The 24,126-nt window shown below is 37.0% G+C and overlaps 1 protein-coding gene across 9 annotated transcripts in view; it reads right to left on the bottom strand.

Moving 5' to 3' along the window:
• The window catches only part of MYCBP2 (MYC binding protein 2), a 287,568-nt gene that overhangs the window by 157,210 nt on the left and 106,232 nt on the right, over window positions 1–24,126 (bottom strand). For all 9 annotated transcript variants that reach the window (XM_049853287.1, XM_049853282.1, XM_049853285.1 and 6 more), the window contains 6 exons: window positions 21,024–21,141; window positions 15,081–15,285; window positions 14,059–14,212; window positions 4,895–5,067; window positions 3,514–3,639; window positions 3,299–3,426 (listed from right to left, as the gene is read on the bottom strand). In XM_049853287.1, coding sequence (XP_049709244.1) covers window positions 3,299–3,426; window positions 3,514–3,639; window positions 4,895–5,067; window positions 14,059–14,212; window positions 15,081–15,285; window positions 21,024–21,141 — 904 coding nt within the window. The remainder of the gene's footprint in view (window positions 1–3,298; window positions 3,427–3,513; window positions 3,640–4,894; window positions 5,068–14,058; window positions 14,213–15,080; window positions 15,286–21,023; window positions 21,142–24,126) is intronic.

The following is a 24,126-nucleotide window of genomic DNA, read 5'->3' on the forward strand; positions in this document are numbered from 1 at the left end:
AAAGAGCTCTACAAATTTGGGAGTCATCGGAGAAAAAAACATTTAAAGCCATGGGGCTGGATCACTACGGGAGTGAGTCTACTTAAAAAGATGGGCAAGAACTGAGTTCTGAGCACTCCAACAGTTAGAGCTTAGAGAGATGATGAGGGGCCAGCAAAGACAGAAAGAAGAATAGTCAGTGAGATAGCAGGAAAACGAAATGTGATGTTTTCAGAGCCAAGTGAAGAAAGTATCTCAAAGAAGAGATCAATTGCATTAAACTTTGCTGATTGGTCAAGGAAGACAAGGCCACAGGATTTAGCAATAGAGAAGTTATCTATGTCCCTGGCAGAGCAGTTTCAGTGGAATGGTTGGGTTAAAGGCCTGACTGGAGTAGGATGAAGAAGGAATGGGAGGAAAGAGTGGAGATGGAAGGTATGGAAATTCCTTCAACAAGCAGCTAATAAGTGCTAAGGAAAAAAAAAACGCAAAAACTGTTTCCCCTGCCCCAAATACTCCTCTGCTACTGGCTCCTTTTCATTCTTCAGGTATCTGCTCAAATGTTCCTTAGTCAGAGAGCCTTCTCTGAGCACTCCCTATATATGCTGGCTCCCTCCACCAATTACTCCTTCACACTTCACTCAATTTATTAACTACGTAACACCAAAATCTTTTGTCGATTCGGTTGAAAACACTAAACCCAGCACCTGGAAAAAACTCTGGGACATAGGTGGCATTCAATAAATATTTATAAAATGTGACACAGAATGAATGTGTGAATTTTAGCTCATTCATCTGTCTCTTTCACTAAGCAATAAATTCTGTAAAGATGAGAACCATCTTGTTCACTGCTTGTTCTTCTGAAACCAAAAAGTTTGAGACTACTGTAGAGGCCAGGTAGCTAGTACAAGACAAAAAGCTTTGCCTAGGGTAGTGATGGGACAGCTTTTATCAGTGGAGGGAAAAGATGAAGGGGGAGCTATCAAGAAGAACATCCAGGTTTCTGGCTTATGTACCAGGCATATGGTAGGTGGTAATGATCAAAAGAAAGGGATCATCAGAGGAGAGTTAGGTCCTGGGGAAAGAGCACAAATTCATTTTAGATACAATGACTGACATGCTTTTAAAACATTTATAAGGAAATGGTCAAAAAAGTCTGAGCTGGAGATATAAATTTGGGTATGACAGTGGGTTGATGGTAACTGAAACACTGGGATTAGAAAAAATGCCTAGGAGAAAATGCAGAGCGAAGAGATAGGGTCTAGGGCTGGGCCTAGAGGAACTCCAACATTCACTGGCCGGGTAGAAGGGGATGAACTTACAAGAAGATGGAAGAAACAACCAGAGGTATGGAAATAAAACAAAGCAAAAGAAAATCATTAAAGGACTTACTCCTGGGGGTATGGCAAGGGGAGAGGGTGGCGGAGAGCAAACCCCAGAAACGTGGAGGAAGAGAAATAAAATTCCTGTCGGAAAGCTTTAAATTTACTCAATGAATACAAAGCAAGATCATTTCCAGAGAATGGAGGAGTGAGGTAGTACTTGAGGCTTGAAAAGAAAAATATGGCACACATATATAGAAGGTCTTTATAATTCTATACCACTGCTACTGAATTTAAGATCCACTGGTGGAGTAGTGGTTAAGAGTTATGGCTGCTAACCAAAAGGTCGACAGTTCAAACCCACCAGGCACTTCTTGGAAACTCTGAAAATGGGGCAGTGTTACTCTGTCCTATAGAGTCACTGTGAGTCAGAATCAACTCGATGGCAATGGTTTTTTTTTTTCGTTTGTTTGTTTTTTTATGGTCTTCAATACTATTAAAAAACTCTCATGGGCAGGAGGCAAAAACCCTCCTGATGAGCTGGCTTGACACTTACTAGACATTGCCAAGCAGAACTACATAACTCATTGAATTTGCTTCTGTCTTAACTTTGAATGAAGACATCCTAAAATAACCATTTTTTAAAAATTTTGGTAAATATATAACTAAACATTTTCCATTTCATCATTCTTCACATGTACAATTTAGTAACATTAATTGTGTTTATCATGTTGACTAACCATCACCATTATCTGTTTCCAAATTTTCTATCATCTTTGACAGAAGCTCAGCATCTCCTAAGCAATGACTTCTCTTTCCCTCTCCCTTTTTCACCTACCTCTGCTAATCGCTAATAACCTAAAATAACCATTTTGATGCAGGTGCGCATAAAAATGAGCTAGAGAGTAAAACTATTGTTTTTCTTATTATCGACATATACAAAAAATATATATATATAAGCTACCCAAAAAACCACACCCATTGCTGTTGAGTCGATTCTGACTCATGCCGTAGGCACCCTTAATCGTTATTCTGTCCTTGTACTCTATGTGGCTACAAGTACTTTCAATTCTGTTAATTCCTATATTACCTGCATTTTTTTTTTTTTTTTAGTGTATTTATTTCCATTTTAACGAGGAATTGACAGGTATTTTTTGAAGTTCATCAGTGCTGGTTTGGGCTCAAAAGAAGTATCCTCAAAAATCATTATTATGATTTTTGGATATTATTGAGAGAGCTAAGAAAATACTTCCTAAATGGGTGGCAATAAATTGAGAATATTTTAATTTACACTGAAATTAAGGCACAAACTGTAGTATTCTCTTAAAAGCAAAATCAGATAACTTGAGAAGCACAGTATTCATGCTATTAGTGAATTTTCAAAAAAAATGAGCATATACTTTGTTTAGAATAATTGCTGGCTCTTTCTGAGATGAGTCAAATCGACTCTATGCCAATGGGTTTGGTTTTTGGCTTTTTTCTGAGACAAAAAGGTGTGGAACTTGATTATTTTTAGCTTCTCTACCAGATAGGATCCAACCCCTATACTCCATCTCTCACTTTATCTCTGGTCCTCACTCCTGGGGTGATTATGTTGCCTGTTTACATAATATTTGGCATTAAAAGCTATGTAAAAATGTCTTCACACCAGAACAATTGTGCTTCCTGTCATTAAAATGGCTAAAAAAAAAAAAAAAAAATGGTCACATAAAAAGGTGCTGCTGTTCCTAGACCACTAGCAAGTTCAGCACAAAGGACTGGGATTGATCTTCACAGCCTTTTTATCTTGTATTATTGAAAAATCATTTTCCTTTCATTTCTTCCCTTCTTACTTTACTCTTGATTTTTTCATCTGAGTTAATGATTTAGTATTACTGTATCAGATTTTAGCAATGTTTCCTCAAGCTCTTCTAAAAACGAAGCACTATATAAAATAATAAACAGTCAAAACCAACATCTTCAAATAAACAGGACAACAGTGTCAATGAACTGCTTACCTTAATTTTAGCAGTGTATTCTCCTCTACCTCCAAACAGACCGAGGCCACCAAGTAATATATCAGTGTCTGAACTAAAACGTATAGCTTCTACTGAGTGGGCAGAGTAACCCCAGCCCCCTCCATGACCTAAAAGATATAAATTACAGTTTGTTTTAAAATATTCATATACATTTTAGATATAAGACAATATTTCCTAAACATAAGTATACATACTTTCAAACCTGTTTACCACACTATAATCTTCTTTGGAATAAACTTTCATCACTGCTTGAGTCTCCTCTTCTGTACTTGCAACACCCATTTTTAAATCCTGCATAGTTGCCAAAGTATCAAGACAGCCTAAAACAACAAATAAAATTCAACTCCTCGAAATTAAAATTTTCCATTGTACTTACTGATGATATGGGAAACTACAGTGGATGAATTTAAATAAGGAAATACACTCTAAGTGCGCTCAACAAATTTATTCCATGTTTTAAGCACAGTCTCACGGAAGAATACTTAAAAAAAAACCAAACCTACTGCCGTCGAGTCGATTCTAACTCATAGCAACCCTATAGGACAGAGTAGAACTGCCCCATAGAGTTTCCAAGGAACACCTGGTGGATTCGAACTGCCAACCTCTTGGTTAGTGGCCGTACCACTTAACCAGTACGCCACCAGGTTTTCCAGAAAAATACTTACACAAATAAAAATTCTCCCCTTCCTGGGTAATTATCATATTTAAACATATACTATCTGGCATAGTTTTGCACAAACTGTCCCTCTGAAAAGTTGGAATCTCTTAATTTTTGATTCCTTATAAGTTCCTTTGCTTTATGAGACTCTCTGGATTATTTTTATTTGCTTCTTAAAGCAGTCTGAGGCAGGCAAACATGGTAGCCAGAGATAACCTTAACTGATATTAGTTTTGGATGTTTACAATGGTTACCAGGTAAAACTTATGAAAAAGGGAGCAAAGTATTTAATATCTAATAATTAAAAACAAAAATTAGGACCTCACAATTGCAAATGCTAGATAAACATAAATGAATTTTTTCAGGATCATTTAAAAAATCAAAAAAGTAAGTAGTTTAATGGATTGGTATAAAATTTTCAGCAACAACATATGGATTGAAAAAATGCTATATTCAAATTAAATAAACAGAAATAAAGTTGATATGCTGTGGAAAACAGTTATGTAAGAAGAGATAAAAGCACTATCCATAAAATTCATACAATATTTTATAGAATTTATTATTTTAAAGAACTGTATATAAATGTCCTGACTACATATTTGAATAATGAATTTACACCTCTAAAGTTTATATATTAAAGTTAACCAAAACATTATTTTTGAAAGATCTACCTATTAAGAAAATTATTCAGGGGTGCTTAATATTTGGCTCTACGTGAACCTTCCGTGTTGTTGGTATAGGTCTGTAGGTTAAGCTTCTTAAAGATAGAGAACTTCACTTATTTCATACCTAGCATATTGTTAATTTTTAACAAAAATGAGTGACATACAAATCTAGACACTCTACAAATGAAAACAAAACAAAAAACCTCAATCCACGTCAACAAAAATTGGCTGAATGTCAAACAGCAACCCTACCTAGAATGTGCAAAGCTGCGTGAGACCGGGTGGTGAGAGCCCTTGATCCTGTAGGTAAGGCAAGTTCAGGACTTAGAATACTACATCTGGACTGCATGTCTGCTGCGGAGGGGAGTCTGGCATCAGCAACCACTGCATTGTAACACCACAGCTCTCTAGTGTTCGGTCGAAACCTTTCAAGAAAGAGAATAATTACAGCACCGAAGCAGTTTCACTAAAAAAATTTTTTGAAATATAATTTATGAGCTCATAATTTCCCATATCTGAATTAAATTCATAAATGAAATAATTTGAACGAGACAGTAATATGGATCACAACACTTCATGAATAATACAGTAACAGTATATTTAAAAATTTGATGCAAACATAGAAAATATGAAACACCTGTAGAGCAAAAACACCACAAAAAATGTTTAAAGGGACAAGTTAAAGAAAGCATGTGAAACAAAATGATGATTTGAATCAACTTCTAAGACATGTGCAACAAAATATGAGACAAGCCAACAATATCCAGGATGTGTAAGAGGTCCTACAAACCAATAGGATGGGAGACTACTAATCCAATAGTAAAAATGGGCAAAGGACATGAAATGGCAGTTCTCTGAAAAGAAACACAAATAGACTCTATGTAGATGTTCAGTATTACCAATAAACAGTAAAGCATGAATAAAAAACAATAAAGAACCCACAATGCCCTCCTGCCATTGTCCCATTTCTCTTATTTCTTTCATAGGAAAATTCTCAAAAATCTGACTCCATTTCCTGACCTCTTTCATTCTCTGCATTCTTTTTGGAAACACTGTTTGTATTAACTATTGAGTAGATACAAAAACAACAGTCATAAATATTTTTAAAAATAAAGTATGAAAAAAAAAAGTACAAAGAATAGTGACACAATATAAACTAGTAAAAAGAACATTACCATTAACTTTTAAGTCCTCTGCATCTCCCTCCCTGGTCCCAATGTCTTTCTTTTCACTCTCAGAGGGAAGTTATCTTGAATTTTAAGTTTATCATTCTCTTGCTTTTCTATATGCTTTTCATATGTTTGTATCAAAGAGACATGTTAATTTTCATGTTTTTGAACAGTATATAAACAGATATACCGTCATAGATACACTACACATATTCTTCTGTGGCTTGCTATTTTCCAACAACAGAATAGTCTTGCAATGTGTTTATGCTGCGGCATATAGCTTAAAATTCATCCATTAGCACTGCTCTAGAATATTCCCTCTTGTGACTATATCACAAGTATATGTCCATTGTATTATTGACAGCAAAAACCTAAAAAACCACCCAATTTTCCAGCACAACAGTGCTGTTATAAACATCACATATGTTCCTAAAGTATATGTGCAAGAGTATAGGGCCTAGATCTTTGGGGAAATTACATATTCTTAACGTGTATTGACGTCAATATTACAGAACAACCTGTTGCGGTGGAGTCGATACCAACTCATAGTGACCTCCATAGGAGAGAGCAGAACTGCCCAGGGGGTTTCCAAGGCTTCGATCTTTACGGAAGCAGACTGCCACATCTTTCTCCTGAGGAGTGGCTGGTGGGTTCAAGAAGCCCAGCACTTAACCACTGCACCACCAGGGCTCCTTCTTGCCAAACCAAAACCTGTTACCATCCAGTTGATTCTGACTCATTCTTAGAGGCTTATAAAATGGTGTCTCATTGTGGCCTTAATTTGCTTTACCTCATGATTACCAAGAGAAATCCTCCTTTCAATTGCTTATGAGCTATTTTATTTCCATTTTTGTGAAGAGCCTGTTAAGTCAATTTTCTATTGGGTTATTTTTTTCTTACTGATGCATATGAATTCTTTATATAATCTTGATACCGATCATTTTTACATATATCTTTCCCATATTTTTTGGTTTGTTTTTACTGTATTTAAGGGAGTCTTCCAGGTTTTTTTTTCCAGTGGCACAGTGGTTAAGAGTTCAGCTGCTAGCCGAAAGGTCAGCAGTTTGAATCCACCCGGCGCTCCTGGGAAATCCTATGGGGCAATTCTACTCTGCTCTATGGGATCGCTATGAGTCATAATCAACTCGATGGCAATGAGTTGATGAAAAAAATTAATTTTAACGTAGCTGAATTTACTAAACTTTTTCACTATGTTTTCAGTTCTTTGTGTCTTAAGAACCCTTCCCCTAGCTAAAAGTCATACTTTTTTTTATATCATCTTCTAAAAGTTTTTTAGTTGTCTAAGTCATATTTATGTCTCTAATTCACCTGTGTTTATTTTTTTCCTATACACATGAAGTGAGTTTGGTACCCAATTTCCTTTATTTTACTTGGACCACCAAGCACCACTGATTGAGAAAGCTGCCCCTACATACTAATCGGGAATGTCAGTATTTCTGACATGCAGCAAATTTTCTAGAAGCTCAGTGTTTTCCATGTAGACATACCAGCTGTGAAAATGAGTTTTTTTCTTTCATCCCCATCATTACATAGTACATACTGTTTCTTCTTCTTCGCTTGGTATTTTAAGTGGGGTCTCCTATACAATATCACAGAGAATTGTTTCAACATTTGCTTATTAATTATAAATGTTCCATAAAATAGAAACATTATTTTTCATGACTTACCATCAGTTTTGATAAAGAAAAATAACAAGAGCGTGTCTGTCACATGCTTTTTCTGTACTATTTAGATGACTGATGCGGAAATTTATATAACTCTGTCTTAAAATAAAACCATACTTGCATTTCTGGCATGAATGCAACTTATCCATTATGGATTAGCTCTTTAATATGTGGCTGAATTTTCCTTGCTAATCTTTTATTTACGATTTCTGCATCTAATAGGATGGGCCCATAATTTCCTATTTTATGCTTATTTTTTCCTTCTTCAATTTTTTGTATTAGTTCATGCAGCCCTCATTTAAAGAAAAGTTAGGGGATGTTCACTTTCTTCATTATCTGTAAGAATGAAATAACTTATATATATTTTGCAAAAGTCATTGTTAGAGATATTTTGGCCTGGTATTATCTTTGAGGGATGCTTTATACTACTGATTTAATTTTTTTAATGCTCATAGAACTATTCAGATTTCTAGTCATTCTTTTATCAGTTATTTTTGTGAGCTACATTTTTAACAGAATTTTCCTGTTTCACTTCTCAAATTTGTTTATAATAGACTCTTCCTATTTTTTCAACCACTGCAGCATCTGTTGTTACACAACATTCCCTGGCAGGGTCTGGGGCAACATTCTGGAACCAAGCACATTGGTATATCTACAATTAAATAAATGAACACTCATATAAAGTAGTACAAAGATTAAAAACAAATTAATATAAGTTCAAGTCAGGTTTTTCTCCTAAATTAGTTACTGAAAGTACATTTGGCAATCAGAGCTTTGGGATTTCAGAAGTAAGTACAGGGGATTGTAGATCTGTATTTCACTGTCTTGTGATCTCTACACTAATAACAAACAAATTAGTTACTAAATGTTAAAGTACTTAAAAGAGTACTTGGCATGATATAAATTATAACAAAGCAGCTGCTATAAGTAGTAGCATTAATATGATTCCATTATTGCTTTTGAAAAGTTCTATTAATCTAAATGTTTTTCCTTTGTAGATGGTCATTCTTCTCTCTGGTTGCCTTTAAGTTTTTCTCTTGGTCTTTAGAGTTCTACATTTTACTATAATGTATGTTGACTGTAGATAATGGGAACACATTTCTAATTTCTGTGAATTCAAATCCTTTATCCAGCACTCACCTGCCAGTTTGTCATACTGTGGTGGTTTATGTCTCGCTGTGACACTAGAAGCTATGCCACCGGTAGGGTCCACCAGCAGGGTCACCCATGGTGGGCAGCTTTTAGCAGAGCTTCTAGATTAAGACAGACTGGGAAGAAGGACCCAGCGATCTACTTCTAAAAAACTGACCAGGGAAAATCTTACGGATATCAGAGGAACATTGTCTAATATAGTACCAGAGGATGAGCCCATCAACTCAAAACACAACTGGTGCATTAGAGGCAAGCTTTTGGGACCTTTATCTGCTGACACGGCATGACTCAAAATGAGAAGAAATAGCTGCAAACATCCACTAATAGTCGGAACATGAAATGTACTAAGTATGAACGAAGGGAAACTGAAAGCTGTCAAAGGTGAAGTGGAACACAAAACATTGATATCCTAGGCACTGGTGAGCTGAAACGGGCTAGTATTGACCATTTTAAATAAGACAATCATACAGTCTACTACGCTGGGAATGAAAAATTAAAGAGGGATGGCGTCAGATTCATCATCAAAAAGAACATTTCAAGATCTCTTCTGAAGTAAAACGCTGTCAGTCATAGGATAATATCCATAGGCCTACAAGGAAGATCAGTTAATACGACTATTACTCAAATTTACATACCAATCACTAACGCCAAAAATGAAGAAATTGAAGATTTTTACCAACTTCTGCAGTCTGGAATTGATCAAATATGTGATCAAGATACACTGATAATTACTGGTGATTGGAATACGAAAGTTGGAAACAAAGAAGGATCAGTAGTTGGAAAATAAGGCCTAGTGATAGAAATGATGCTGGGGATCTCGTGATAGAATTTTGCAAGACCAAGGACTTATTCTCTGTTGGGGTTGGGGGCAGGGGGAGTTAGCCAGGAGCAGTGCAGGCACTTTCCCTGGCAAGGGACAGGCAGAGAAGTAGCCTGGGGGCACGAAGGTGCTCTCCCTGAACAGAGTGGGTTGGGGTGGGAGACCAGGGGTCATGCAGGCACTCTGCTAGGCAGGAGACGGGTAAGGAGGATGGCTAGGGGTCACGCGGGCTCTCTCCCAGGCAGGGGAGGGTTGGGTAGGGAGGCTGGGTGTTGTGCAGGTTCTCTCCTGGGCGGGAGAGGGGCGGGGAGGGCAGCTGGGGGTAGCTCAGATGCTCTCCTGGGCAGGGGAGGGATAGGAGACTGGGGGTGAAACAGGCGCACTTTCTGGCAGGGGAGGGGCTGGGCGGCAACCAGGTGTTGTGCAGTCTGACTCCAGTGGGGGAGGGGCTTAGGGTAATTTCTTTTGCAGTATCTTCTAGCTTATTAATTTTCTCACTTGCATAAATATTCTTCATTTATAAATGTTCTGTTTGGTTGTTTTTCAAATATACCTCATCATTTTGAGTTTCTTTTTGTTTGCTCATTTTTTTAATTCCATCTTTTACTTTTTAAACATTGTATATATATTAATTTATATTCTGTTACTGACAACTCCATGATCTGAAATTGATCTTGTTGCTTGTTTTTCTGCTGAATTTCACTCACAGCGATTAAGTCATACGTGTTAGGCAATCTTAGAATTTAAATTTATATTTGATTGGATCTTAATTTGTTAAAAACCTGTGGGTTTTTAACGGTGATTTACACTTGCCTTTTCTGTTAAAAAAAAAAAAAAAAATTTTTTTTTTTTTTTTCTGTTGGAGGCAAAGGGGTATTACCTATCTGGTTCCACTTTAGCACCATTTCAGAGGCTTAATCTGAGAGTCCAGATCAGTTTCCATCTCTTTCACCTTGTAGCTGGCACAAAGGTTATTTTCCAAATTGCAGTGCTGATATCAGCATTTGCCCTCAGCACAACCCTGTTTCACTCGTGCTTATTGCTTACTGCTCAAGTGTCAACTCACAGAGGTATGGTTTTTATTTTTATGCTGGTTTGTTTTTCTTGAGGGTGGAGGCCAGGGGCATTAAATTAGCCATTTCCTTCCTGAGTACCAAGTGATGTACAAAATATATTTAAAAAAAAAAATTTTTTTTTAAGCATAGGGTCCTTCAAAGTATCTAGCTCACCATACTGCTGGAAGTGGAGATCCCCATTTACTCTTCAAACCATTCCAATCCAGTTTGCACATATAACACTTCAATGAAATTATTACCCTGAAGATTGCAAATGACTTCCAAGTAGCCAAATCAAATGAAATTTTTTGTTATCAACTTAGTCATCCCCTCCTTCTCTTCTTGATCCATTCCCTTTCTAACTTCCATGTCAGCATATACTTCTGGCTTTTTCGTCTACTTCACTGGCTGCTCCTTCTCTGTCTTCTAACTAGTTCTTCTTCTCCTACCTGACTTCTAAATTTTAGAAATCCCCCAGGACTCTCTCCTCAATTTATCTTCTCTGCCTAGGTGATCTCCTAGCTTTAGATACCACTTATAAACTGAACACTACCAAATTTATTATACCCAATCCAGACCACTCTTTTGAGCCTGACTCATTTATCTAATGGTCTACTTAAATATTCTCATTTAGAACTCAAACTTAACATGTCAAAAAAAGAAGTCCTCTTCCCTTCCTACCTCAGTTAATGCCATCAACGTCTATTCAAGTGCTGAAGTAAAAAACTTGGCAGTCATCCTTGACTGCCCACCCCCATTCCTGTTGGTGCTACTCCACAATATATACCGGCAATCACACCTCTCAATCTTTTCCACTATAACCCTTTAAATTCAAGCCATCATTTCTCCCTCGATCTACTACAGTAACCTCCTGCTTCTACTCTAGCCTCCTCCAATCCATTTTCTATTAAGAATGATCTCTTAATGGCAAGTTCTAACCCAAAATCCTAGAAAAAAATTAAATTCCTTACCCTTGCCTACAAAGTCCTACACGCCCTGGCCCTGCCTACTTCTTTGATATCATTTCATGCCACTCATTCACTATGCTTTGGTCATACAGGCCTTCTTCAAACTTCTAGAACACTGCCAAGCCCTTGCTTGCATTACAGCATGTGGGGCTAATAACTTCTCTTTGACTCTTCAAATGCCTGACTCTGTCGCATTCTTCAAGGTCTTAATTTATATTGTCTTCATAGGTCACTGATATTATTCTCAGAAACAATATCCCCTTTTTCCTCCACACTGCTTATCAAGATCTATAAGTATCTTAACTGTTCACTTTTATATACTCTGTATTTCCCTCCCAAAGATGAATTCCATAAGAGCAAGGGCATTGTACTCATAAGGAATACAAAAGGAAGTAGATTCAGGCAGGAAGGAAAGCCAAAGTAAGCTAATACTGGGTCTGCAATGTCTGTGATAGCTCTAAATGCAAATACCCTTTTGAAAAACACAAAGAAGACAGGGAGCCAGAAGTTAGGATAATGGCAAGAAACTGATACTGATATGAAGGAAAACACCTCTCAGCTGTTTCACTGAAACATAGGAGGAGATTGCCCTTCATCTTTTAATCAGTTTTGGAACAAAAGGAGAGTAATCAAGGACCTGGCAAGGCATTTGAGATCATATGTCCCATTGCTACAATCACGCGTGAAAAAAATAAGGTTCAACTAACTAGATACCATACTTCAGAGTTGTATTAAGACCCCAGACAAGTAGTTCTAATTCAAGTAAGTGTTTACTGCTAGAATCTAGTTATACTATTATCTCTAACCTAGTGAAGTTTTTCAGAGATAAATTCTATACTACCAATTTTAATTTTGTTTTGTTAATGCAAATTCACTTCATTTAAAAATAAAACATAAGGATTATAGAAAAGAATATATTGATTTAAACCTAGGTCCAAACTAGGGCATGTTCTTTGATAACTAAGTCTCTTAAGTATAATGACGTCTAATCAGCAAATAACTGCAATCTTATCTTTAAATTCACTCTCCTTTTTATCCTTTCCATTCTATCCCATTGTGAGCACTCTAATTCTGGTTCTTAGTACACCTCATTTCTTCATAAGTATTACTACAAAGGAACACTCAGTTATAGTCTCTTGTTATTTAATCTACCTTGTACAATGCTGCCAGAGAAATCTAAAAGCACTATTCAACCCAATTCTGACTTCCAGACCGCTTCACAAAATGCCCAAGCCAACAAACTAGGAAAAACTACAATTCCTTCACTCTGAATCTAGGCCTCATGATTAATTGAAAACATGGTCTCTTAAGACTCAGCTGACTGATGGAAATGGAAGTAGGGATGGGCAGAAGAAAGAACACAAAGAAAATGTCTCCTCTCTTTCCTCACTTGCCCCACTTTAACCATTCAACTTATCTGAATTCTTGCCTACTTTTTTTAAGGCGGGCTCAATAAACAAAGCAAGAGGGGAAAAAAAAACACAAACTGATAAATAAGCTCTGTGACAAGCCACTCTAGTAATAGCAGAGTGCACCTCCTATTTTAGTCCCAAGACTCTGAGTATCCAAAACTAGGAAAGCTGAGAAGAGTAACTCTTCTTTACTCATTATAGTATATAAAGTACCACAATAAATTTTGAACAAATACATTATTATTTCTTTCTTGAGCCCCCCGTGTGCCTTTACCCATCTCTACATTTTTATAATGTCCAGAGTTTATGTAACCCTGTATGTTTCTCTACCAAGAAGGAAATGCTGTTATACATGCTCCTAAAGGGTAGGCTCATTTATTCTGTATTGTCTTTGGCATAATTTCTTCTAGATATTTGTTAATAATTAGATATTTATGGGAAAGAGAAATAGGATGAACTCTATACACAGATAGGATTGATATCAGACTAAAGGTAATTAACAACAGAATTCCTGAAAGTAAAATGAACAATTATGATAGTAGTAAACACTTCTATAGCATCTACTATGTACCTTTTTTCTAAGTTATTTAGTACTCACAACAACCTACAAGGTAGGTACTATTATTATCCCCATTTTATAAATGAGAAAACTGAGGCATAGAGACTCCAAGTAACTTCTCCAAGGTGACACAGAGAGCAAAATTTGGAGCTGGGATAAACCTAGGCAGTCTGACTCAGAACGCACAGTCTAAACCACTGTGCTATACTGTCAAGAAGGAGCCCTGCTGGTGTAGCAGTGAAAGAGCTCAGCTACTAGTTGAAAGGTTGGGAATTTGAACCCACCAGCCGCTCCATAAGAGAAAGATGCCGTAGTCTGCTTCCATAAAGATTCACAGCCTTGGAAACCCTATGGGACAGGTCTACTCTGTACAGTACGGTTGCTATGAGTCAGAATTGACCTGATAGCAATTGGTTTTTTTTTTTTAAAACTACTGTAAAGGTGCCTGCGAATCTCTATGATAAACATGCAGTTGCAAGTTTAACAGGAGGGTTCTCATGTGTGAAAAGTGCCTGTACAAGAATTTCGCATTACTGAAAAAGTCTAATTTGATCAAAACTTAATTACTGCTCTATTTTATAAGCAGAGAAGCTTACCTCCAAATTACATCATATACAGGGTCAAGACATACACCAAACCCCTGCAGATCCTCTTGCTCAGAATCATTAAAGGTTTTACAGCTCCCATCCACTTTATTTATCAGAAGACATTTAAACGGAGGAGGTTCTGATATAGATGCAGGTACCAATCCTTGGGAAAAATATTTATATGTACTTTAAATATACATTACCATTTTATATTCACACAAACCTTATTAGTATTATTATTACTTCCATTCCACAGATGATGAAACCTACACTTATAGAGGTTGTTGTGGATCTGTGCCATCGAGTCGATTCCAACACATAGCAACCTATAGGACAGAACAGAACCGTCCCATAGGGTTTTCTAGGCTGTAATCTTTACAGGAGCAGATTGCCAGGTCTTTTCTCCTGAGGAGCTGCTGGTGGGTTTGAACCGTGACCTGATGGTTAATAGCCAAGTACTTAAAATCACCGTGACATAAAAAGCCTGTAAGTGGTGAAATTCAGGAATAAAACCTCAGACTACCTGAGTCCAAAACACATGTTCTCCTCAACTCTACACTTCATTATTCAAAATATAATTATTCATGGTATCATTAGCACAAGTATGAATTGAAACCTTGGTCTTAATGAAATATCAAAGTTTGAGTTATAGAACCTTTCATAAAAATTAATTTCTATCATTTATTTAAACAATGTAGAAAACAACTGTAGGAAACAATGTAGAAAAAAACCCTCACTCTAATATACATTTATTTTGCTAAAATTTAGCTACTATTTCCACCAATGCTTAGCTTATAAATACTCTGGTATCTAAATCTCCTAACTCTTCCACTCCTCTGACAAGATAAACAAATATAAACATAGACACTTGGAGGCTCCTTTTAAATTTCTTCAAACAGAAAGAAAACAAAGGCAAAATGCCACAAGGCTATTTCTCTTTAAAGGGAAAGATAAAACCATTCACTATCAACCTAGACAAATCGCTTTTTTTGGGGGGCAGGTCGGGGAGGGTTGCATGGTTTTGGTATTACCTATTATGTGTTTGCTGGCAAAAATTTCTGACGTAGCAAGCACATGCGAATTAATTAGTGCTTCATCAATTCGTAAGAAAGTCTGGTCCCCACTTGCACCTATCCAGGTAGCCTTCCGCCCGTATTTTGATCCAATGTTAGGCATGGGAGCGGGCTTTGCATTCCAATATGGCACGTCCAAAATTGGTCTACCCAGTTGTCCTTTCTAAAAGATTAAATAAATCATATTAACAATATTACTGGATAAACAATCTATAATTTTCGTTAAGGGAAGAGAAGACAAAAGCAAGCTCTATGAGACATTATCAATTTTTTTAAAATAAATACATATGAAAGTTGGACCAAACATTTATAGAGTAATAAAATAACTTCTATTGCTTCTAGGAATTATCTCTTCAATAAACCACAAAGTGTATTATTAAAAAAATAATAATAAAGTTGAAATATTTTTCTAAGCCAGAAATCTTCCCCATATTCCCTATATTCAAAGGAGAAGTATGATAAATACATAATATGTTACATAACTAGTTTATTTGAAAAATCATTTGACATTATAAGTTAACGGTACAAAATGACAGTGAGTTCACTATTAAACTCACACCACCTGAAAGTATTTGGGTAAAACACCAAAGATAATTAACACTGGAACTGTGAATACAATTCGCAAATGACATAAGGTAATGATCACGTGTAAGTTATTTCATTTACGTTTTAAGATACACAGCAGAATCAATGTTAGGTACAATGCCTTAAGTAACCGTTAACTCATTTAAAAAATGAGACTGTCTATGGGTACTTGGTTATGTAAGAGTTTAAATTAAGAAGCAATAGGAAGTCTGGGGCTACTAAGCTAGTAGCTGAAAAAGAATGAAAGAACGTTCATATTGGATCAGTGAATACTTCCACCCCAGCTATGGAGAGCTCTCTCACCATAGCATTTCACTTCCAGAAGACTTCTGAAAATGCTGTAGCGGGGCACCCAGGGTTATTTACAAGTGTCTGAGCAATGGAAATAAGCAACGACAGCAAAAAAACCTGAAGAACAGGGAGCCTGATGCACTGCCAACAGCGTGGTCAAGCTTTGACCCAAGTACCAGGTTCTTATTTCTGGTCTATTTCTTCAACACCACAGCAAGAAAACAAAGCCACAAACTGACTGCAGAGCAACTGTGCTTCAACCCCTGGGCTGAACCAGGGAGGGGAAAGTGGCACACAGATTAGAGAAATAACAAAAAGATTCAACATTTATTCTCACACTCTTTCAACATCTATCTGCATTTTTTAATAAAAGAAACAAAAAAGAACATAAAAATGTGACCACTGCAAAATACATCATCTTACACTTCTGGACTGCAAAGAAATTAGTTACACTTTCCACTGACTATTGAAATAAATATCTACTCCTTTACTACCAACCAGCTAATATGAAGAAAAGAAATCCAAAAATATGATAGATGCTGAACATCCCCACAGGGATTCATAATGTGATTATAAATAAGCCACATTTAAATTCATAAAAGGTCACAAACTAAGACTTTGGGGAATGGAGGACAAAGATAGTTGTCTGATTTCAAGTCTTGCCACTCACATTCCTCCCAAAAACATAAAATCAATATGGAGGGAAATTAAACCACACATAACTCAAGCCCCCAGCAGTATTAGGGGACAGAGGATACCATGATCTTCAAATTATCTGTAACCAGAGGAAGAATCCAATTTCCGACAAGAGTTCTCTCCACCTGCCTGTCATTGCAAGCTTGTGGGTATGGAGGGTGCAAAAGGGAAGGTTTAGGGAGAATAAGAAAGAGAATAGGGGTGTACAAAGGACACTGAAAATGCATAGGCAAAATCATCCTCTCAAAAAGAAAGTCCAACCCTTAATGATAAAATACTACATGCTAGTCAGGGCTTGGAGGTCCACAGCACCAGCTAAAGCAAAGGGACTGGGAAGCGAGCAGGCTCATTTCTACCCATCAGATTAGCGTGAATTAAGGCGCATCACAACACCTTGTTTTGGCAAGGCTGTGGAGAAAAGGACACTTTCATGTATTACTAGTAGGGATGTAAAATAAAGGCGAATTGTCAATATCTTACGAAACATGATATATAGTTAACCTTTACCCTAGCAATCTCGCTTTTAGGAATTTACCTCAAGGATGAACCTCTAACAATATCCATTAACTGAATTATATTGAAATATATTGGAAAGCACTTAAATGTCCAAGCATAGGATACTGACTAAATAAAGTACAATATCTACACGATGGAGTACTATGCAAATGTGGAAAAAAAAAACAAGGAAGATCTTTATGAACTGATATAGAGTGATTTCTAGGAATATTAAAGAGCAGAGTGCAAAAGAGGATATATGGTAGCCTGCCTTTTGAAAAAAAAGGACAGTAAAATAATTACATATATGTATGCATGTGAATACATACACACTTATGTTGATGTGTGACATCAAGTCAGTTCTGACTCACAATGACCCTATATGACTGAGTGGAACTGTCCATAAGGTTTCCTAGGCTGTAATCTTTATAGGAGGAAATCGCCAGATTTTTTCTCCCACTGAGTCGCTGGTGGGTTTGAACTGCTGACCTTTTGATTTAGCTGCTGAGTGCTTAACCATTATAGCACCAGGGCTCCTTACATATATGTATACATATATGTATATGGTATATGTATATACATAAGTATGTATACAGTGTGTATATATTTTTATCTATCTATATCTTTACAAGGAGAAACACATGAGGGATAAACCAGAGAACAATGAAGTTTGTTACCCACAAGCATGGGGTTAAGGGGAGATGGGGAAGTAGGGATACCAGGGGTATGACAGCTGAGTATAGCATTTTTGTATAACTTAACTTTTGAAAACATGTTACTGTTTCTACATATAAAAAAAAAAATAAATTAAATTAAATCAAAGACTGCAGAGTTGTGGAGATCCTCAAACTAAAAGCAAACTTAAACAAATGAACCCAAATCTACCCCAAGGGAATAACATAATTCCACTGAGAAGGGGTGGGGAGAAAGAATTGATCTAAGTAATTTACGAACCCAGTTTATCTGTCTGTATACCTTGGGTTCTGGAGAAGGCAGAGGTGGGAGGAGGTTCGGGAGAAAGAATGAAAGATCCTGAAGCGTTTTTAGTGAGTTTGTTTTTGTAGTGGCGTGGGCAAAGTGGGGAACCTTGGTGGCGTGACGGTTAAGGGCTTTACTGCAAACCAAAAGGCTGGTGGTTCAAACCTACAAGTTCTGCTATAAAAAAGGCTTGGTGACCTGTTCCTGTACAGATCACAACCCAGGAAACTCGACGGGGCACTTCCACTCCACCACGTAGGGCTGCTGTGAGTTGGAGTCGACTTGATGGCATATAGCAACAACATGGGCAAAGTACTTCTATTTTAAGGACTGAGTGAGTGAGAAATAAATGTGTTGATGTTATTGGGAGCCAGAATTTTCACTGCAGAAGAAGGGACATATCAAACATGGAATGGAAGAAGGCAAAAAAGAACCTGTGGCCGTAGACTGCAGTTGCAAGTATTGGTGTGGACTTATGATTTCTAAACATGCATACACATACATGTACACTGGCGAAGCAAAGACATCCAGTAGCAATAAACACACCTAGTACCCAGTTGGTGTCTAATACTACTCCCTACTAAAAAGAACCTGAGTTCTTAGGGACGTGGCTGATTCTAGATCTGAGATGGAGTATGTACAAGATGAGCCTGGAACATCTTGTTATGCAAGGAAGTACGAAAATTGCTCAAAAAAAAAAAAAAAAAATGAAGGGGGCATGTCACAACAACACAAAAACCACCTTGAAAAAGCTGTCCAAATCTGGGACAATCTAAGCATCCAAATAATTAAGGACAAAAGGGGGCCCTGGTGGCACAGTAGTTAAGCATTTGGCTGCTAATCAAAAGGTCGGCAGTTTGAATCCACCAGCTGCTACTTGGAAACCCTATGGGGCCACTCTACTCTGGCCTATAGGGTTGCTATGAGTTGGAATCAACTCAGTGGCAATGGTTTTTTGAGTTTTATACCAATAACAAGTAGACAGGCAGACAAACAAGTAAACAGGAAAGAGGGATCTTGTTTACAGTAGAATGCAAAGTGCTGACTGGCAAATGTGGAGACGGTGTTGGAGTTGGAAAATCATCATTTTGCAACAATCATAGCAGAGACTGGTTCAGGCAAGAATGATCAATGGATGTTAGATCAAGGGGTAAATTTTGACAAGAAGCAGATATCTGCACGGTCTTAAAAGTGTCAACCCACAGATAACTAATTAGTTGCAAGGAAAAAGTACCAAAAATACAGTAGTGAAATCATAGAACATATCAACCAGGTAATCAAAATTTATATCACCACTGAGAGGCAGATAAACATCTTCTGCCTCTAGATATGATGCCCTAAGAACAACACAACATCACTTACATGGTATTTTGATGTGGAGAGCACAATCTGAATCTAAACATAAGTGAATATCAGATAAACCCAATGTGAAAAACAGTCTCTTAATGTATACACACATATATATCATTCTTCAAAAATGTCAATGTCATAACAGACAAAGAAAAATCTGAGGAAATGTTACAGATTAAAGGAGACATGAAAGAGCCCTGATGGTGCAATGGTTAAGCGCTCGACTGCCAACCAAAAGGTTGCTGGTTTGAACTCACTAGCTGCTCTTTGGAAGAAAAGGCCTGGCAATCTGTTCCCATAAAGATTACAGCCTAGGAAACCCTATGGGGCAGTTCTACTCAGTCTTACAGGGTTCCTATGAGTTGAAATTGACTTGATGGCATACAACAACAACAAGGAGACATGATAGGTAAATGCAATGTCTGAGCCTTGATAAGAGGGGGGAAAAATGCCAAATAAAAGCACTGGGGTCAACTGACAAAATACAAACTATTTAGGAGTAAAGGGCCATCATGTATGCAAGCTATTCTTAAAAGATGTAACAAGAAAATATTTTATATTCATGCATAGGCACAAGCAGAGAGAGAGGTGGGTAGAAGGAAAGAGGGAAGGTGGGAGAGAAGAAAGGAGGAGACAGATAAAGGGACAGACGGAGAGACAGAAAGAAAATGAAAAAAGAAATAGATCAAAACATTAATAGATGAATGTGGTAAAATAATATATGGGTGTTCTATGTATAATTCTTATTTTCATCTCCAAATAAAAGTTATTACTGTTAAATTCACATTTACATTTTTTTTCAAAGATAAGGAGATAAAAAGTACATCTCAGAGGCTTAAGTTATAGAGTTTGGTATAGTTAATCCAAGTTAGAGATGGTATGGGGTTTTCAGCACAGTCGTACAAAGCCTTCCTTTGACCTCTACTATGGCCAAACTATAAAAAATTTGCAGACCATTTTCACCCTTTGCAAGCTTTGGCAAAAATAAAGAAACACAGGCTTACCAGAGAGATAGAGTGGCAAAGAGGAAAAAGAAAACTATATTTAAACAAATTAGACTTTGGGTTTTATACCAATAATAAGTAGACAGGCAGACAAGTAAACAGGAAAGAGGGCTCTTGTTTATAGTGGAATGCAAAACACAAACCTTGAAGTAGAAATAGTTCTATATATTAAAAAAAATGAATCTTTAGAAGTTAGGTGTGAAATAACCTTTCAAATGACAGAATTATCTCTACTGAATTTTTAAAGGCTTTTGATCTGGAATAAATATATCCAATTCTAACACAATAGTTAAATTCAATAAATTCTAATGCTGATTTAGAGAAGAAATTATTTCAAATTAATGTCATTCAGGTTTTACTTCTGTTGGATGTGGAGGCAGAAAATGTGAATATGCAATAATTATAATACAAAGAATTTTACAGGAACCAGAAAAAATAGTAATGTGGACAAATGATAAGGCAATGGTACAATGTAATATTATTGTTTTAAAAAATTTCTTACAGAAAAACTTCCAAATGTGAAGACTTGTCCATCCATTAAAAGTACTGCCGTGTGGTTGCTGCCTGCAGTAACTTGTGTGCTAGGACCTGGCAATGCTTGAACAAGAGTGGGACATCCCCTAGGTTTAAAAAAAAAAAAAAAATTAAGTCAATTTCTTACAAGATCCAACTGAAATAAAGAACATTAAGCAAACAATGCAATAAGGAGGAAAAAGATAAAAGGCACTAATAAGAATAATCAATGAACACTTATTTAGGTGCTATAGGCCTGTCTCTATTCAAGGCCCTGGGTATACCAGACCAGACCCACTGCCGCTGAGTGGATTCTGACTCATAGCAACCCTACAGGACAGAGCACAACTGCCCGCTTATAGTTTCCAAGGAGTGCCTGGTGGATTTGAACTGCTGACCTTTTGGTTAGCTGCCAAACTTTTAACCACTACGCCACCTGGGTTTCCAAGTGTTTATTTGATAAAATAAAATCATGTGATGTCTTAACAGGAGCAAAATCTAGGAACTAGATGAAACAATTCTATGAGCCTTTTTTCTAACTTTCATCACTAATCTATAATTTGATATTTTAACATCACATTTAACGAGTCAAAATATAGTATCATGAAAGGCATTAGCACAATGGCTAAAAGTCCAAGCTCTAAAGTTAGACTACTTGGGTGTGAATTCTGGCTCTATCACTTAATAGCAATGCGGCCATGGCTTTGAACAAGCCACTCATCCTTCTCTGTATTTCAGTTTTCTCCCCTATAATATGGAAGGTAATATTAAATAATATCAATCCCACAGGGTTCCTGTGAACAATAAATAAGTTCATACAGGTCAGTGCCTGGCAAACAGTTAACACTTAAGAAATGGTAACTATTATGATAAATGACAGCCCAGTATCCTTCTCTACTTTTATTAACCATTTTTATGAACCACTATCTATAATTAAAATAGTAATCACTGTAGAAACAGTCCATACATAACAGGAGAGCTCTGCTTTTGAGATAATGTAATTATCATACTTAAATTTTTTTCATTATAAAGTAAAATACATCAATATAAGCATTTTTGGCTTTTAGAACACATACTTGCTTAAATTAAGGAGGAGGAAAACTGAAGAGGGCTAAAACTTCTCAGAGTTACAAAAGGACAGACAGATAGGGTGCTCCTCTACCATATGATCACCAATTTCGTTTCACCCTAATTATCTTCATACACTTTACGTTCTCCCTAGATGATCTTACTTTATGGTTGCATCTATCAAATACTGTGATTCTTAAATCCATATTCAGAAAGTCACTGGAAGAGAAGGTTTTAAGAAGGGGGAGATAATATACATGTCAAATCCTCTAGAGAGAGTTACAAAGAAGGAAGTCTCTTTGGTGGAGTAGGCACTATACAGTAGCAGATGAGGGTTAACAGTCGGGTTACAGAATATGCAGAAAATGCCTTCAAGAACCCTAGTACTAAAGGAAAAAGGAGAACCAGCAGTTAAAGAGAAAATGAAGCTGAAGGAGAGGCTTTGTTCTTTAGAAGATAAAGAGAATTGAGGAAGTTGGGCAGAGTGAGTAAAGATAAAGAGGCTAAAGGTAAAGGTTGGAAAGGAGATAGGAAAGAGAAATAGATCCCTAAGGAAAAGGTAGATGGGTTTCAGAGCATGGGCAAGATGGGTCACTCTTTCTCTGCAACAAGAGGAAAGGGGCAAAGAAGTGGTATGGATGTAGGCAGATTTGTAAGATTAGTCGGTTGAAGAATTTCCATCTAAAGGTTTTTGTGTTTGTGTGTGTGATGTGATGTGAATGGAGGTTGTATGCTGAGAGAAAGGGAAATGACTAAACAGAGAGGACAATTTGAAGATTAGAGAAAAGGCATGGTGGGGGATAGAACAGATAATTAAACCCAAACCCAGTGCCATCGAGAACAGATAATTAGAGCAGGAATTTTTAATCTAGACCCAAAGGACAGCTACGACATCCATGAGGGAACTTCAAGAGATCTCTGAAACCCCCAGATTTGTAAGCAAAATTTTATGTGTCTATTCCTAGGTTTATTTTTCTGGGGAAAGAGCCCCTATCTTCGAACAAATAGTTCACAAGCATGTAACAGGATGACTTCTGGCCATTACAGAGCCATCAGTTGAATCTGAAGGTCATATAACAGTCTGCTCACTTGTGTGATTTTTTGCAGCAGCTTTTTTTTTTAAGTGTAGATATGGCAAATATAGATAGATTGATTCATGCTTGAAGTTTTACCACACCCTAGCTCACGGAAGCAGCAGTCAAGAAATCAAATGACTTATTGCACTGGGCAAATTTGCAGCAAAAGACCTCTTCAAAGTTCTAAAAAGCAAAGATGTCATTTTGCTGACTATGGTATACCTGACCCAAGTCACAGTCTTTTCAAAGGTCTCATATGCATATAACAGGTGGATGATGCAAAAAGAAGACAGAAGAAGAATTGATATAATTGAATTCTGATGCTGGCAAAGAATATTAAATATACCACCGACTGCAAGAAGAACGAACAAATCAGTCTAATAAGAAACACAACCAAAACGCTTCTTAGAAGCAAAGATGGTGAGACTTTGCCTTGCTTACTTTGGACATGTCATCAGGAAAGAAATCGCTAGAAAAAAATATGCTTGGTAAAGTAGATGGTCAACAAAAATGAGGAAAATCCTAAGTGAGATGGATTGACACAATAGCCTCAACAATGGACTCAAACATATCAAATATCATGGAGATGGCTCAGAGCCTGGCAGTGTTTCATTGTATTATACATAAGGAGTCAGCTCAGTGGCAGAGAATGAGAAAATTGAGGACACTGGTAAGAGTACAGGTGAAGAGTTAAATAACAATCACTAATGACGGCACTGGGTGGGTTAATGTGGGTGGAGGAAACCCCAGTGGTGTAGTGGTTAGGTGCTACAGCTGCTAACCCAAGGGTCGGCAGTTCAAATCTGCCAGGCGCTCCTTGGAAACTCTATGGGGCAGTTCTACTCTGTCCTATAGGGTCACTGTGAGTCGGAATCGACTCGACGGCACTGGGTTTGGTTTGGAATGTGGGTGGAAACACTGGTGGCATAGTGGCTAAGTGCTATGGCT

The sequence above is a fragment of the Elephas maximus genome, chromosome 14 (assembly GCF_024166365.1).
Source record: "Elephas maximus indicus isolate mEleMax1 chromosome 14, mEleMax1 primary haplotype, whole genome shotgun sequence".
NCBI lineage: Eukaryota > Metazoa > Chordata > Mammalia > Proboscidea > Elephantidae > Elephas > Elephas maximus.